We start from the raw sequence: 12,308 nt of genomic DNA, 5'->3' as shown, positions 1-12,308 counted from the left end.
GCGCTCGGGGGAACAGGGACTCCCCCAGCGCCTGCTGATCCCCCCTAACCAGTTTATAACAGGCCACAAGATCCCCCCTCAGTCTTCTTTTTTCAAGGCTGAACAGGTTCAGGTCCCGCAACCTTTCCTCATAGGACCTACCCTGCTGTCCCTTGATCATACAAGTCCTCACATACAATACTGCATCCAGGGTTAGGCCCCACACTTCAAGGATGTGGACAGCCTGGGAAGAGTCCAGGGAAAAGCAACAAAAACAACTCCAGGTCTGGGAAACATAATTTTCTTACATAATTGGTAAGGAAAGGCTGGAATAGCACCACTGCTCAGCCTGGAGAAGAAAAGACTTGGGGATGGGGGGGTGAGAGAAGGTGCGGGGAGAGGGGTTTGGGAACAGTATTTCATATATATCACATGCACACTCACACGCGGGTACGCGTGTGTCATCACAAACACAAGCTCGGCTGATAACTGCCACACACACACACACTTTAAAGAGACAGGACCCCCCTTCAGCAGCTACCTTTCCTGTCGGGTTTGGTGCAGCGCTTGACGAGGCGGATAGAGTCCTTCACAAACTGCCGGCTCGGCTCCACGAACTGCATCACCTGGTCCATAGCTAGCTGACTGTCGCTCGGTCTCTCTCCCTGCCGAAAGCCACGTAGTTCCAAACTCAGCAACCGGAAGCGGAGGCGGAAGTAACGTCAGACGCCCGGAGCCGGAAACGCCGCTCGGCCTGCGCAGAGAGAGAGGAAAACGGAGGGGACTGTGGTGGTGCGCATGCGCGAGCTGGGCTTGCCCAACGTGCAGCTGTTTCCGAGGGGTTTCCCCACGTCGTTACGTCAGCAACGCAGCGCGGTGCGCGCGGGGAGACATGGGGAGGGGCAAATGTCAATGGAAGGTGGTGTGCGGGTACACTGGGGGCTTCAAGGAGGGTCACTACGTCATAAACCCGGCTCGCCCCGCGCGGGAAGAAAAGGGGGGAGGTGGAAGGTGGTGCGCATGCGCAAGCATTAAGTACGCTTCCTAGGAGTGGAGAGGCTGAGGGACGGGGATGGAAGGGGAGGTGGTGCGCATGCGCGAGCGGCTCCCGCCGTTCCCCAGGTGCTTTAAGGGGGAGGGGGAACCTGTGAGGTGGAAGTAACCCCCCACCGAAGACTAAAACGGGGCAGCTCTGGCCTGCTCTTCCTACATTGAGGGTGAGACCTGCTTCTCAGACTTCCTCCTGAGAGAGACAGGGTTCTTTGGGTAGATGTGACATCTCTTATTAGACCAACTAAAGAGTTGGGAAAAAATTGTTCCTTGCAAGCTTTTGGGTACAAACACCTTGCAAAGAACGATTTTTCCAGCTTATTAGTTGGTCTAATAAAAGATAGTACATCTACTCAAGAACCTAGCCTGCCTGCATCCTCAGCCCACCAGGGCTACCACCGACACCCCCAGAAAGTGGCACCCAAGCCACAGGAGCTGGGGTGTTTCACGCCCTCCCCAGTCAGCTGCACTCCCCTTTGCATAGATGCTTCCTGGCTGTGGTGGGCTCTGCTGAAGGAAGCAGAGCGGGCTCCACCTCACCCCCAGGCAGCCCCTAGTGACTAGCCGCTGCCAAAGGGGTCTCAAAAGAGGCCAGAGTCCTTGTCTTTACCCACAACCCTTGAAACAAGCCGAAGTCTCATCTTGTTTCCACCTGATCGAGCTTGTTCCAAATACTAACCCTTCCTCCCCCCAGTCTGCAGCTCTGCCCCATTAGACATCTCATCCATATCATCTGCTAAACAGAGGGGACATGGTGCAAAGTAGTCTGTTTCTGGACCCAAGCATAGATAAAAGGGAGCCACCCAAGGGTGGATCTAGGGTGTTGCATTGCTGCACTTGCACCTTTCCCATTTTGATCCCTGGCCCTATCCAAAGTTTAAAACCACCTGCCTGGCAGAGGCAGCAGCATTGCTAGTCAGGCAATGCTGAGGGAGTCAGTTTGGGCCCACACAACAGAAACAGTGTGGATAAATTGCAGAGAATCCGATGGAGAGCAGTGAAAATGGTGAAGGGGGTTGGGGAGCATGACTTGCAAGGAGAGGCTGAGGGAACTGGGTTTATTTAGTCCAGAAAAGAGAAGACTGAGGAGGGATTTAATAGCAGCTTTCAACTATCTGAAGTGGGGTTCAAAAGAGGATGGAGCTTTTTGGTGGTGGCCGAAAACAGAACAAGGAGCAGTGGTCTCAAGCTGCAGCAAGGGAAGTGTAGGTTAGATATTAGGAAGAATTTTCTCACCAGGAGGGTAGTAAAACACTGGAACAGGGGACCCAGAGAGGTGGTGGAAGCTCCATCCTTGGACGTTTTTAAGACCTGGCTAGACAGAGCCTTGGCCATGATGATTTAGTTGGGGATGGTCCTGTTTTCAGCAGTGGGTTGGACTAGACCAAGGGTGGGTAATTATTTGGGCCCACGGGCCACACAGGGAGATTTGGGGAGCTGTTGCAGGCCGGATCAGCACTCCATCACCTCCTCCCAACAGCTCACCAGATCCCCATGTGGCATGGGGCTGTGGACAGGAGAGGGGGAGCTGGGGCAGCAGGTTCAGCCTCTGGCCTGCTCTTCTATCCTAAGAAGGGGCTCAGGCAGATGCCCTGATCCCTGGGGGAAACTGCCACCTGTGTCCATAGCTGATGCCGGCACCCAGTGCAGGCTGTGCTGGAGGTGCAGGGTGGCTGGGGGTGCGAATGGGAGGGGAAAAAAGAGGGAGACAGAGGGGTGGGCCTGCCGATGATAAGCAGCAGCAGCCGGTACTGGGTAAAAGCAAGGCCTGGCAGCGGGCATGCTTTCTGCTTCTGGGGCCCTTCTGATTGCAGCTACCCAGAACCCATGCTGGGGCTTCCCTGTGGCTCTTCCCCACTGCTGCCACCCCACACCACCTCCAGGCCACCCTGGGTCCATGTGGGTGGTGGTGCCGGCAGCGGGGAGGAGCCACATAGCATTCCCAGCATTGACTCCGGGCAGCCGCTGCCAAAAGGGCCGCAGAAGCAACTAGCATGCCCACTGCCAGGTCCTGCTTTTGCCTGGTGCCCAGAAGGCATCACGGGCACGGCTGCCTCTCTGTCTCCCCCTTCCTCCCCCTCGCCCCGCAACTAACTCCTACACCTCCAGCATGGGCAGCTTACACCAGCTCCCATTCTGTGCATCAGAAGCAGCAGCAAGTGAATGCCAGCATCAGTTGTGAGTGCCAGCATCAACTGCGGATGCAAGCAGCAGCTTCCCCTCAGGGATCGGGGCATCCTCCCAAGTCCACAGGTGATGCTGCCACATCAGTGCATCAGCTGCAGTCCCAGGCAGGCACCGATCCCCAGCAGAAACCTGCAGGCAGCGTCTACAGCTGATACCAGTGTACACCTGGTACTGCTTCTGGCATGTGGGGTGGGAACTGATGTTAGCTGATGGCGCCAGGATGTGCCCACCCACCTAGCACGACACAGCTGCTGGAACCTCTAGCTCCCTATGGACCAGATCCTATGACTTTGCAACCACCAACCTGTGGGCTGGATGCAATCAGTTGGCAGGCCAGATCTGGCCCATGGACCGTATTTTGCCCACCCCTGGACTACATGGTCTCCTGAGGTCCCTTTTAACTCTAATTTTCTATGATTCTGTGGCTTCATCAGCTCATATCTGATCCCTTCTAAACTCTTCATTCCACTGGGTGTTAACCACCCTCTCTTCTTTTTAATGGTCTTGATGTTCTGCCAACCAAGCTAGCTTTAGTTCTGCCATTCTGCTGTCTGTTCATGGCTGCCAGGTAATGCAGCTCCTCTTTCACAACGCTGCAGATTGTTTTGAACTCATTCCAATGAAGTTCTGTTTGTTTTTTACCTCAACCTTCAACTGAATAACACAGCCCCAGGCTCTTAGTGTGTTAGTAAAGCATCCTGTTTATTTTTAACTGGAGAAAAAGGTATTGTTTTTAGATGTGACAATGCACCTCACCATCTGCATCCCCTCCTTTTCAAAATTATAGATTTGCCTTTCCCATTGAGGGCACCATGTGTTTGTGCGGAACCTGATGCTAAATTGTTCATAGGTGGTCTGTTTCTGGGTCAAGTTTTGCACACAGCAGAGCAGCTACCTTGCTCTAAGGTTTAGGAAATAAATAATTGACACAGGCTTTTGTCCCAGATCTCTCCAGTGGAGCGAGGCCCTAGTAGGCACGGAGGATGTGGGAAGGGTGGCACTTCCTTAGAGAGGGTCCAGCTGTTTCTCTCCCTCCTTACAGCCTTCCTGTTGCCTGTACCAGAAGGAGACTTAAGATGTCTCTATAAACCCAAGAGTACTGGGGAGTGGGCTCTCATTAGGGAGATGGTTCTCATTCCCCACACTCTTGCCACTCTGCCTCTTCTCCACTTGTCTGAGCTGAACTGCTGAACTGTTCTATAGATATACAAAGGAGCCCTGTGGGAAGTTGACCTGTAGTCTGGACAACACTTAGAAATATTTTAACTTGATCAACAGGTCAGCACTCGGTCCCCTTCTCCCAACAGTTTACCAGACCTCCCCACGTGGGATGGCGCTGTGGGCGGGAGAGGGGGAGCTGGGGTAGCAGTTTCAGCAGGTTCGGCTCCTGGCCTGACCGTCTATCCTAAGAAGGGGGTCAGGCAGACGCCCAGCACACAGACACACACGCACACAGACACACACACACACACACGGCTTCTGCCCTGTTTGTGTAGGCTCTAAAGCAGGGGTGGGCCTCATCCTGTGCAGTGGCTCTGCTCCATGGATCCTGCCTGGCCTGACAAACCTGGACTGGCTCTACGTGTGGGCAAAGAGGCTGTGGAGTAATGGGTCCAATTCCACCAACTCCTGGTGAACTGGGCAAGGCAGTTGTTGCAGCTCTGGGAAGAGCAAGCCTGATCCTTCACAGGAGCTCTGCTTTCTGTGTCTTGCTGAGCTGGACAAACTCTAGCTCCTTCCTTCAACTCTTTCCCCGCCAGCTAGCCATGGGCAGCTTGTGCTTCTTCATGGCAGCTCTGCAAGCCAGGGTGCTGAATCCCATCCTAGGCTCCAGAGTTTCTTTTCTTTTAGTTTTCCCCACCCACTGTATTGACAGTCCACTTGTCCTGAGAGTCTCCCTGCCCTTCCCCACTGCTAGCACTGCCCTGGAGCAGAAGTGGGGTGGTTGGGGGGAGAATAAAAAAAATAAAACCTATCAGATGAAGTAGAGTGCAATTTACAGTACCCAGGATTTGGAGGCAGCGTCTCTTCCGCATATTAGCCAGGTCCAAGACTGTTTAGTTTCCAAGACCAGATGAGCTCATGTGCATTTAGTCCAATGTGCTAGTAAGTGTCTTTCCATCCTTACTGGGCTATTGAGGGGGACGCTGTGTACTGTTGAGAGCAACCAGCTGAACATCACAGTGTGACCATGCCACTGGTTAAGGTGGAGTGTTAACTGATGAGGTTTTCCTGTCCAGCACCTTGTTGAGTTATCTTCCCTCCCCCCTGTAAGATAAAGATTTAAAACAAGTCTCTCTATGAAAGTTAGCTGTATATGGAGGGTAGATGGAAACATCTCTCCACCAAAAAAAAAAAATCTGACCTTCTGGGCAGTTGTTTATTTTAATTTAGTCTTATGCTTTGAAGCTCATGTTTGTACCAGTATTCAATAACAAAAAAAATTGTCAACAGAAAGTAAATCTAGACACAGAATCCTTCTGATGTGATCATTGTATTGTATGTGCAAGATAACATTACCCTTCCTTTGATGAACAATATTTTGTCTTTGGCTGTAGTTAACACGGCCACTGACCATATCCAAAATAAAGGACATCCTCTTAGTGAGGGTGGAGTGAGATCCACCAGCCCCTCAGCCAATCCTCAGTAAGGGGTGGAGCTGCCACCTCAGCCAATCGGCAGAGGGGTCACCCAATGGCCAATCAGCAGCAAGTGGCAAGCCCACCACAAAAAGGCCACCTCTCTCCCTTCCTGGCTGGCTAGGAGCTCTGTTCTTCCTGGCTGTGCATTGTTCTACCTCTAGGGCCAATTGAATTGTAAGGACAATTGATTGACATGTATTTCCATCAGACTTTTTGCAGTCTATTCTTCTTTTAGAAATAGACAAGGAACAAAGGGTTTAACAACAGGGAAGTTCTGTATAAAACGGGACCAATGGTCATCCTAGCTGTAGTTGTACTGCCAGGATGTAGTAGTAGTAGCATTAAAAACAAATCTCCAATATAGGGAGAGTATTCCCTACATGGAATCAAGGGGCTTGAGATAAGTACTGGATGGGTAAGTGTGAAATGGTACTGCCACTGAATGCTGTTTAAGGAAAAAATCTTAAAACACCTTAGCAAACCTGGATTCCCTAGCATTTACATTTAAAGATTCCTAGGAACTTGATTTTTCTGAAATGCTGAGCATCCAACTGAAGTGAATGGGAACTATTTGAGTCCAATAGTGGTGTGGGAAAAATCAGGCCTTGTGGCTTTTGCATGACGAGAGGGTCAAGAAGTGTGAAATGCTGCATAGGGGCAAGACAAGCTCATTTGCATGAATCCCACAGAGCAGCTGTGAAACCCTTAATCTATCTGGACCATTTCTACCCTGTCTTGTTCCTCACCCACTCTTCAGCAGCCTCTCTGTGGTAAGTGCCTCCAAACTGTCTTCTGCCCTTTCAGAATGAAATTCAGAGCACGTTGCACAAATGGGAAGAATGTGAGAAAAGTATCTGTTGATGGTGTATGCTGTAGGGTTTCCTGTCAGTCCCAGGTCTTTAAATGTGTTTTCTATCTTGGAGTTGCAGGCACTGCTCCTGTCTTCAGTTTATTACACTTCTCACTCTGACTGATACACAAATTGGTTAATGTCTGTACAAGTCTTTGAAGATGTAAAATGCAGTAAAATTCCCTGATGTTATTACTTAATTTCTTGCTCATTTTTTCTGGTTCTTTTTAGTCTTTCTCCTGTCTGGTGGTTTTTGGACTTATATTTTCTGATCTCATTTTCTTTTCATTCATTCATTCCCCTGCTGCTTGTTGTTTTAATTAATCAGAAGGGCAGTCTGCATACCCTTTTCTACCCCCTCTCTAACACATCCTCTCACTCTTCCTTTTACTCTACATTTCCTTTGCTGTCCTTGCTGCCTAAAAGAACTGCTTTCCCCTTTGCTTCTTACTTCCTTCTGCTCTGCTATATGTTCATCACTAACATAGAGAGAAGTCTGGCTGTCAGCAGCTTAGGCCAGTTCCATAGCCAGATGGTTTGTGGAGGCTTGCCAGTCAAAACACTGCCCACAGTTAAACTGGATCTGCACTCAGATTGAGAAGGAGGGGTGCCACAGACTTCATTGTGGATGATGTGCTGCAACTTTTGGCTCAGCCAACACAAGTTTGCTCACTTGGCTGCCTCATGACATCCCAGAGCATGACTCCTGGAAGAATAATCCTTGAGGTACATATTTATTTAGTCATTGCAAATGTACTGCATGAGCTGGTCTGGATCTGCAAGGGTTTGTAAAACCAGTATAATAACTTTTTTATGATCAGGGCAGACCCTAGATGGAGAGGTGTTCCTGATGTTGCACCATCTTACTCATACAGCTACCACTTGATTTGAGAGGACATTTATGGCAAAGGAATGAAACAGTGTTTGCAGTGATGTGTTAGCAGTCAACTTTCATTTAATATTCGGGTCTTTATTATAACCCTTGAACATTTTAACTAAACACAATTATTGGTTCACCAGCATAATACCTTAAAATCAAGCTCCTACAGACTTGACAGCAGAGGTTATTTGATTTGCTGTGTGACTGGCCCAGATCCTCAAAAGTACTTAATTGTTTAACTCCCACTGAAATCAGTCGATAGTACCCGTAAGGACCTGATCCTCAGTCTGTTCATGTCTATAAAATGAGCACAATGTTACCTATGATGATGATGCTTCAATGAAAGTACCATAAAGCTGTGAATTGTGTTCATTATTTACTTACCTTTGTATTTGCATTCTCAGCTTCACATAAAACATATTATTTTGGAGTGGAGAAATGCTGTACATTTGTACCTGGATCCTGCATGATGGCCAATGCATTCTGCTGAAAGCACTTTCAGCTCCCATTCCCTTCAGTAGGATTTGAGTGTCTGGCACCTCAAAGGAAGATACCCAAGTTCGTATTCCAAAAGCCATTTTGATTTGGAAAACATTTTTGACATGGCACAGTAATGTAGCTCTCTGTTGACTTGTGACATTTTATGTACACACTGATTTTATATATATATAAACTCACTGATTTTATATATATAAAATATATAAAAGGCAAATTATATATATAATTCACCTTTTTATTAAGGTGCTGGAATTGTAATAGCTAATAGATATCATTCAGCTAAATGTGATATTGGCCACTGATGTTGCTTTTGTTTATTGAAGTTTTCCCTGCCCCTTACAATAAAAAGGACCAGAGAAATCTTAAGATGTGATTAACCAGTTAATCATAACTTAAGTTGTAAGCTGGTCACACACTAAAGCAATTAATAGCATAATAAAACAATGAATAAGCCATAAAGTTATTCCACAAAAAATGTTTAATAACTTTGTGGCTGGTTCCTATCATGCAATTAACTGAACATGTAGTTTGGTCCACCCCCATGGTTGGGACCCCTGCCAGCTCTTCCAGACTGCCAGCCATGGAGGTGCACTCTGCACTCCCGTGCTTGGCAGCGCCATCAGCTGATTTGGGCTCCCAGTGGTGAGAGTACACTATGTGTCCCTGAGACCAAGAGTCCACATCTGACTAGGCTCTCAGCCAGCACTACTTGCTGGTGCAGGGGGAGCCTGGGACCGTGATCCTGGTCTCCCTCTGCACCAGTAATAAGGTGTGATGGGATCTAATGCTGCCCAATCCCACAATCGTGCATCTTGCCATGCATGTGTGATATGGTAGGAAGCATGATTGTGTGGATCATGGATCAGATCCCATTGCATCTTTACCTGCATGTCTGGCAGGGGTCTCTGCATGCATAGAGAAAAATATCCGAAGAACCTTGTTTTCCTAGTGAAAACTAAACAATTTATTAGATGCTAAATTTATTTTATTTGGTATTTGAATTTATTTTGGGCTAAGTTCATTTAGAATGAATATTCAGCTTAGCCTCAACTCAGAAGAGTATCCACATTCAAGAAATATGTTTAAATCTTGCTTAAATCAATCAGGCTTAATTTTAAACATTTGCTTAATTGTCCTGTGTGAAAAGGTATGTTTTCCAGGATGAGGATCCAACTGAAGTTTTTACTTCTTGAATGAAGGCCCTCTTGTGGGCTATTGCAACCTGATTTCCAAACAGGTACTTTTCATGACATGCAGGCTGTTTCAATGGGAGGCAAAACAATCCAGTGCATAGGACTCTGGAGTCATAAAACTTCCATTCTGTGTGTGTGCTGCAGGAGTTCCCCCTCTCCCGCTCTTTTTCAAGCCTCCTCTTTCTTTTCTTGCCTTTGAACTGTTACCCCATTGATTACACTTTAAACTCTTTGAGGCAAAGATCTTATCTTTTTATATGTTTATAAAGAGCCATTTACACTTGCTGCAGATTTGAAATATTCTATCTGCTCTGGACAAGTATGTTTTTGACAGGATCCTGAAATAGTATTAGGATTTTTTTTCCACATCATCATTATCCCTATCCTCCTGATAAGGATTGGCAAGTAAGTTTTGTGATTGGGCTTATGAATTTTCATGACAGTTTTATGAGGCTGCATTTGTGACACCATAAAAACAATAAATAATAACTCTAATTTCAAGAGGGACACATTTATCATCTTATAGTACAACATGGTAATGTTGTAGATTTGCTTCCGGATGTTTATTGCATGTATTTTTCATCTCCTCATATGTTCTTATGTTGAGATAATTTTTTCTGGATTATTTTTCTGGGCAGTGTTTGTTTTTTCTCTTGGGCTTTGCACCCCTGACTTACTAGCATTTTAAACTGCTTTGCGACACCCAGATAAGTAGTGGGGGGGGCACCATTTAAAAAAAAAACAACTAACCAAAAGAAACCTTCTTTATTCCACCCTCCCACCCCTGCATACGTGAGCCTCCATTACAGATGTTCTCAACCTTTTTAAACTCAAGGCACCCCTCAAGAAATGCCAGTTTTTGGCTTTCACTCATTTTTAGACTATGAAAAAATCGCAGGGCAATTCTTCTGTTGCAAAGAACTCAGAAAGACCAGAGCAGGTCAGAATGGTTTTGACACCATAGATCCTGTTTAAAATCTCTGGGTTTATCTTGTGAATCATGTAGAGGTGTTTGCACACCTAACAGTGCTCATATTGCATAGCACCCTTAAGATGATCTCAAAGTACTCACAGCAACCTGGTTGAGACTCACTGCTCTATTACATCATAACTCCTCTCCCCATAGTAAGTGCTTAATACAGCCCATGTTTGTCTACACACTTAACATTTGAAACTTTTCAAACAGTTTTGAAACACTTTTGAAATACTTCATAGGCTAGTGTACACTATATAGTACATAATATATAATATTTCAAAAATGAAGTGGAATAAAATACTGAAAGAGTAAAAAAATATTTCTAGAGGGAGCAGATTCTGTTTTGTACCATTTTGTTCCACCGTTTTGTACATTAAGTCAGTCCTTCCACAGTACAGTGCTCTCTCTTTCCATACACAAAGTCCAGACATCTTTGCTGCTGCTGCCCCCAGGCTCAAATCACTTTGGCCTCTGCAGGATAATGACCAAGGTGCGGGTGCTCAGGGAATGTCATTTAGCAAGGTAGAATCTGGGACCCAAGGCCAGGGTCCTGGGTGGAAGAGCCAGAATCAGGAACCAAATAGGGAGCCAGATCCAGTAGCTGGTTAAGAATCCAAATGTCAAGCCAAAAAGCAGGGTTAAATGCAGTTTCCATCCAGGCAGGAAACATGGCATAGCAGTTTTTACCTAGACACCTCACTCCTATCTGCTATGGCCTTAAAAAGTTTGTGCAGGCAGGGCCCCCTTCTTGCAACCTTGGGGAATGATTCAGCCTAACTACTTCCAGCTGGGGCAATGCTAGAGGACTGTTTTATGCTTTCTCTCAGAAGAGGATATGTACAGACATTCACTATTGTAGAAGAAACACTCCTGGGAGTGACTTAATCCTGGTTTTTCCTGGATTATTTTTCTCCTGGAGTAGCCGTTTTCGCTGTGGGAGAAAAGTTCTGAACATATGTATACTTACAATTTCTCCTGGGAGAGCAGTGACTCTCCCAAGAGAAACTGAATGTCTGTACCTGGCATAGGAAAAAAGCAAACACAATATGGGAAGAAATGGGATCAGGAAAGTACAATGACAGAGAAAAGGATCTGATTACCCAGTGCCATGCATTTTAGGTAACCCCCAGGGTACAAGAATGAAGCATTTCAATTGATTCCCATTGTCCTATCTCTATACACACTTGAATAATTCCACAGGGCAAGCTAATGAAGAATTAGGTCCACAAGCTAAACGGAACAGAAGAGTGTTGGCAAGGGAACTGTGCAGTCAGGAAGAAGAGCAAGGAAAAAAGGAGTACATAACAGGGAGCTGTGAATAATCATTGATACAAGCTGAAGAATCAGCTGGAACAGAACAACCTGCAAAACTGGTCCCTTAACACCAGATTTTTTACAAGTGTTTAGGTGCAGAGTGATGTAGGTAGGTACCTGACATGCCACAGTGGTTAACTCCCATTGAAGTCCTCATGAAAATCCCATTAAGGGTCTATCTGTATGATTAGATGACTAAATGTGTTTAAAAAAATCAGACATTAATGCTTAGGGGCTTAGATAATGTTGATTTTGTAGAAAATGCTAACATAAATATGGCTTTTGTTTCTTAAATTTTACATCATCATAATCATCTTTGATTAATTGTTGCCTGGGAAACCTTTTGAATGTCTGTTTGCCTCTGACATTGGAAATATTTCCAGCTTTTCAGTTCACTGAGAAGTCTTACTGTGATTATGAGTCTTTGTTTGGGATTTGCTGAACATTTCTGTATGATTTATAGTTAAAAGAATGATGATTCTTCTCTCACAGTGGCTATGGGCATGTGGTGTGAAGAGAAGTCAATGAGTGATTAATGTTAAGAAAAAAGTTAGCTGAGATTCTGGGTTCTAAGGAAATGGCCATGGTCCATATCTCTGCATCAGCTTCATTAATTTAAAAAAATGCCAATAGATCAACCTTCAGCACTGTGGTCATGACAGAAATTTCGCTAGTCTGAAGCCAACAATAAGCCCCATCTTTTGATTTGCACTGCTTAATGTTCAGTGAGGATTAGATG

The 12,308-nt window shown here is 46.1% G+C and overlaps 1 protein-coding gene and 1 long non-coding RNA gene across 3 annotated transcripts in view; one reads left to right on the top strand and one right to left on the bottom strand.

Annotated features, from left to right (window-relative positions):
* The window catches only part of SEC61G (Sec61 translocon gamma subunit), a 6,852-nt gene extending 6,144 nt beyond the window's left edge, over positions 1-708 (bottom strand). Inside the window, exon 1 of one of the 2 annotated variants that reach the window (XM_019509112.1) lies at positions 521-708. In XM_019509112.1, the coding sequence (XP_019364657.1) occupies positions 521-614 (94 nt within the window). In that variant the 5' untranslated portion in view covers positions 615-708. The remainder of the gene's footprint in view (positions 1-520) is intronic. The other variant, XM_019509113.1, reaches the window with a different exon arrangement.
* Positions 709-781: 73 nt separating this feature from the next.
* Positions 782-12,060, top strand: LOC109291894. Its single transcript, XR_002095979.1, has 2 exons — positions 782-855; positions 11,456-12,060. It is a non-coding gene; the product is annotated as an uncharacterized LOC109291894 (long non-coding RNA).
* Positions 12,061-12,308: the final 248 nt, after the last annotated feature.

This window comes from Gavialis gangeticus, unplaced genomic scaffold, assembly GCF_001723915.1.
Source record: "Gavialis gangeticus isolate Ggan-Ray unplaced genomic scaffold, GavGan_comp1, whole genome shotgun sequence".
NCBI lineage: Eukaryota > Metazoa > Chordata > Crocodylia > Gavialidae > Gavialis > Gavialis gangeticus.
Note: the sequence above shows the minus strand (reverse complement) of the source record. Positions and strands in the feature narration are given on the sequence as shown.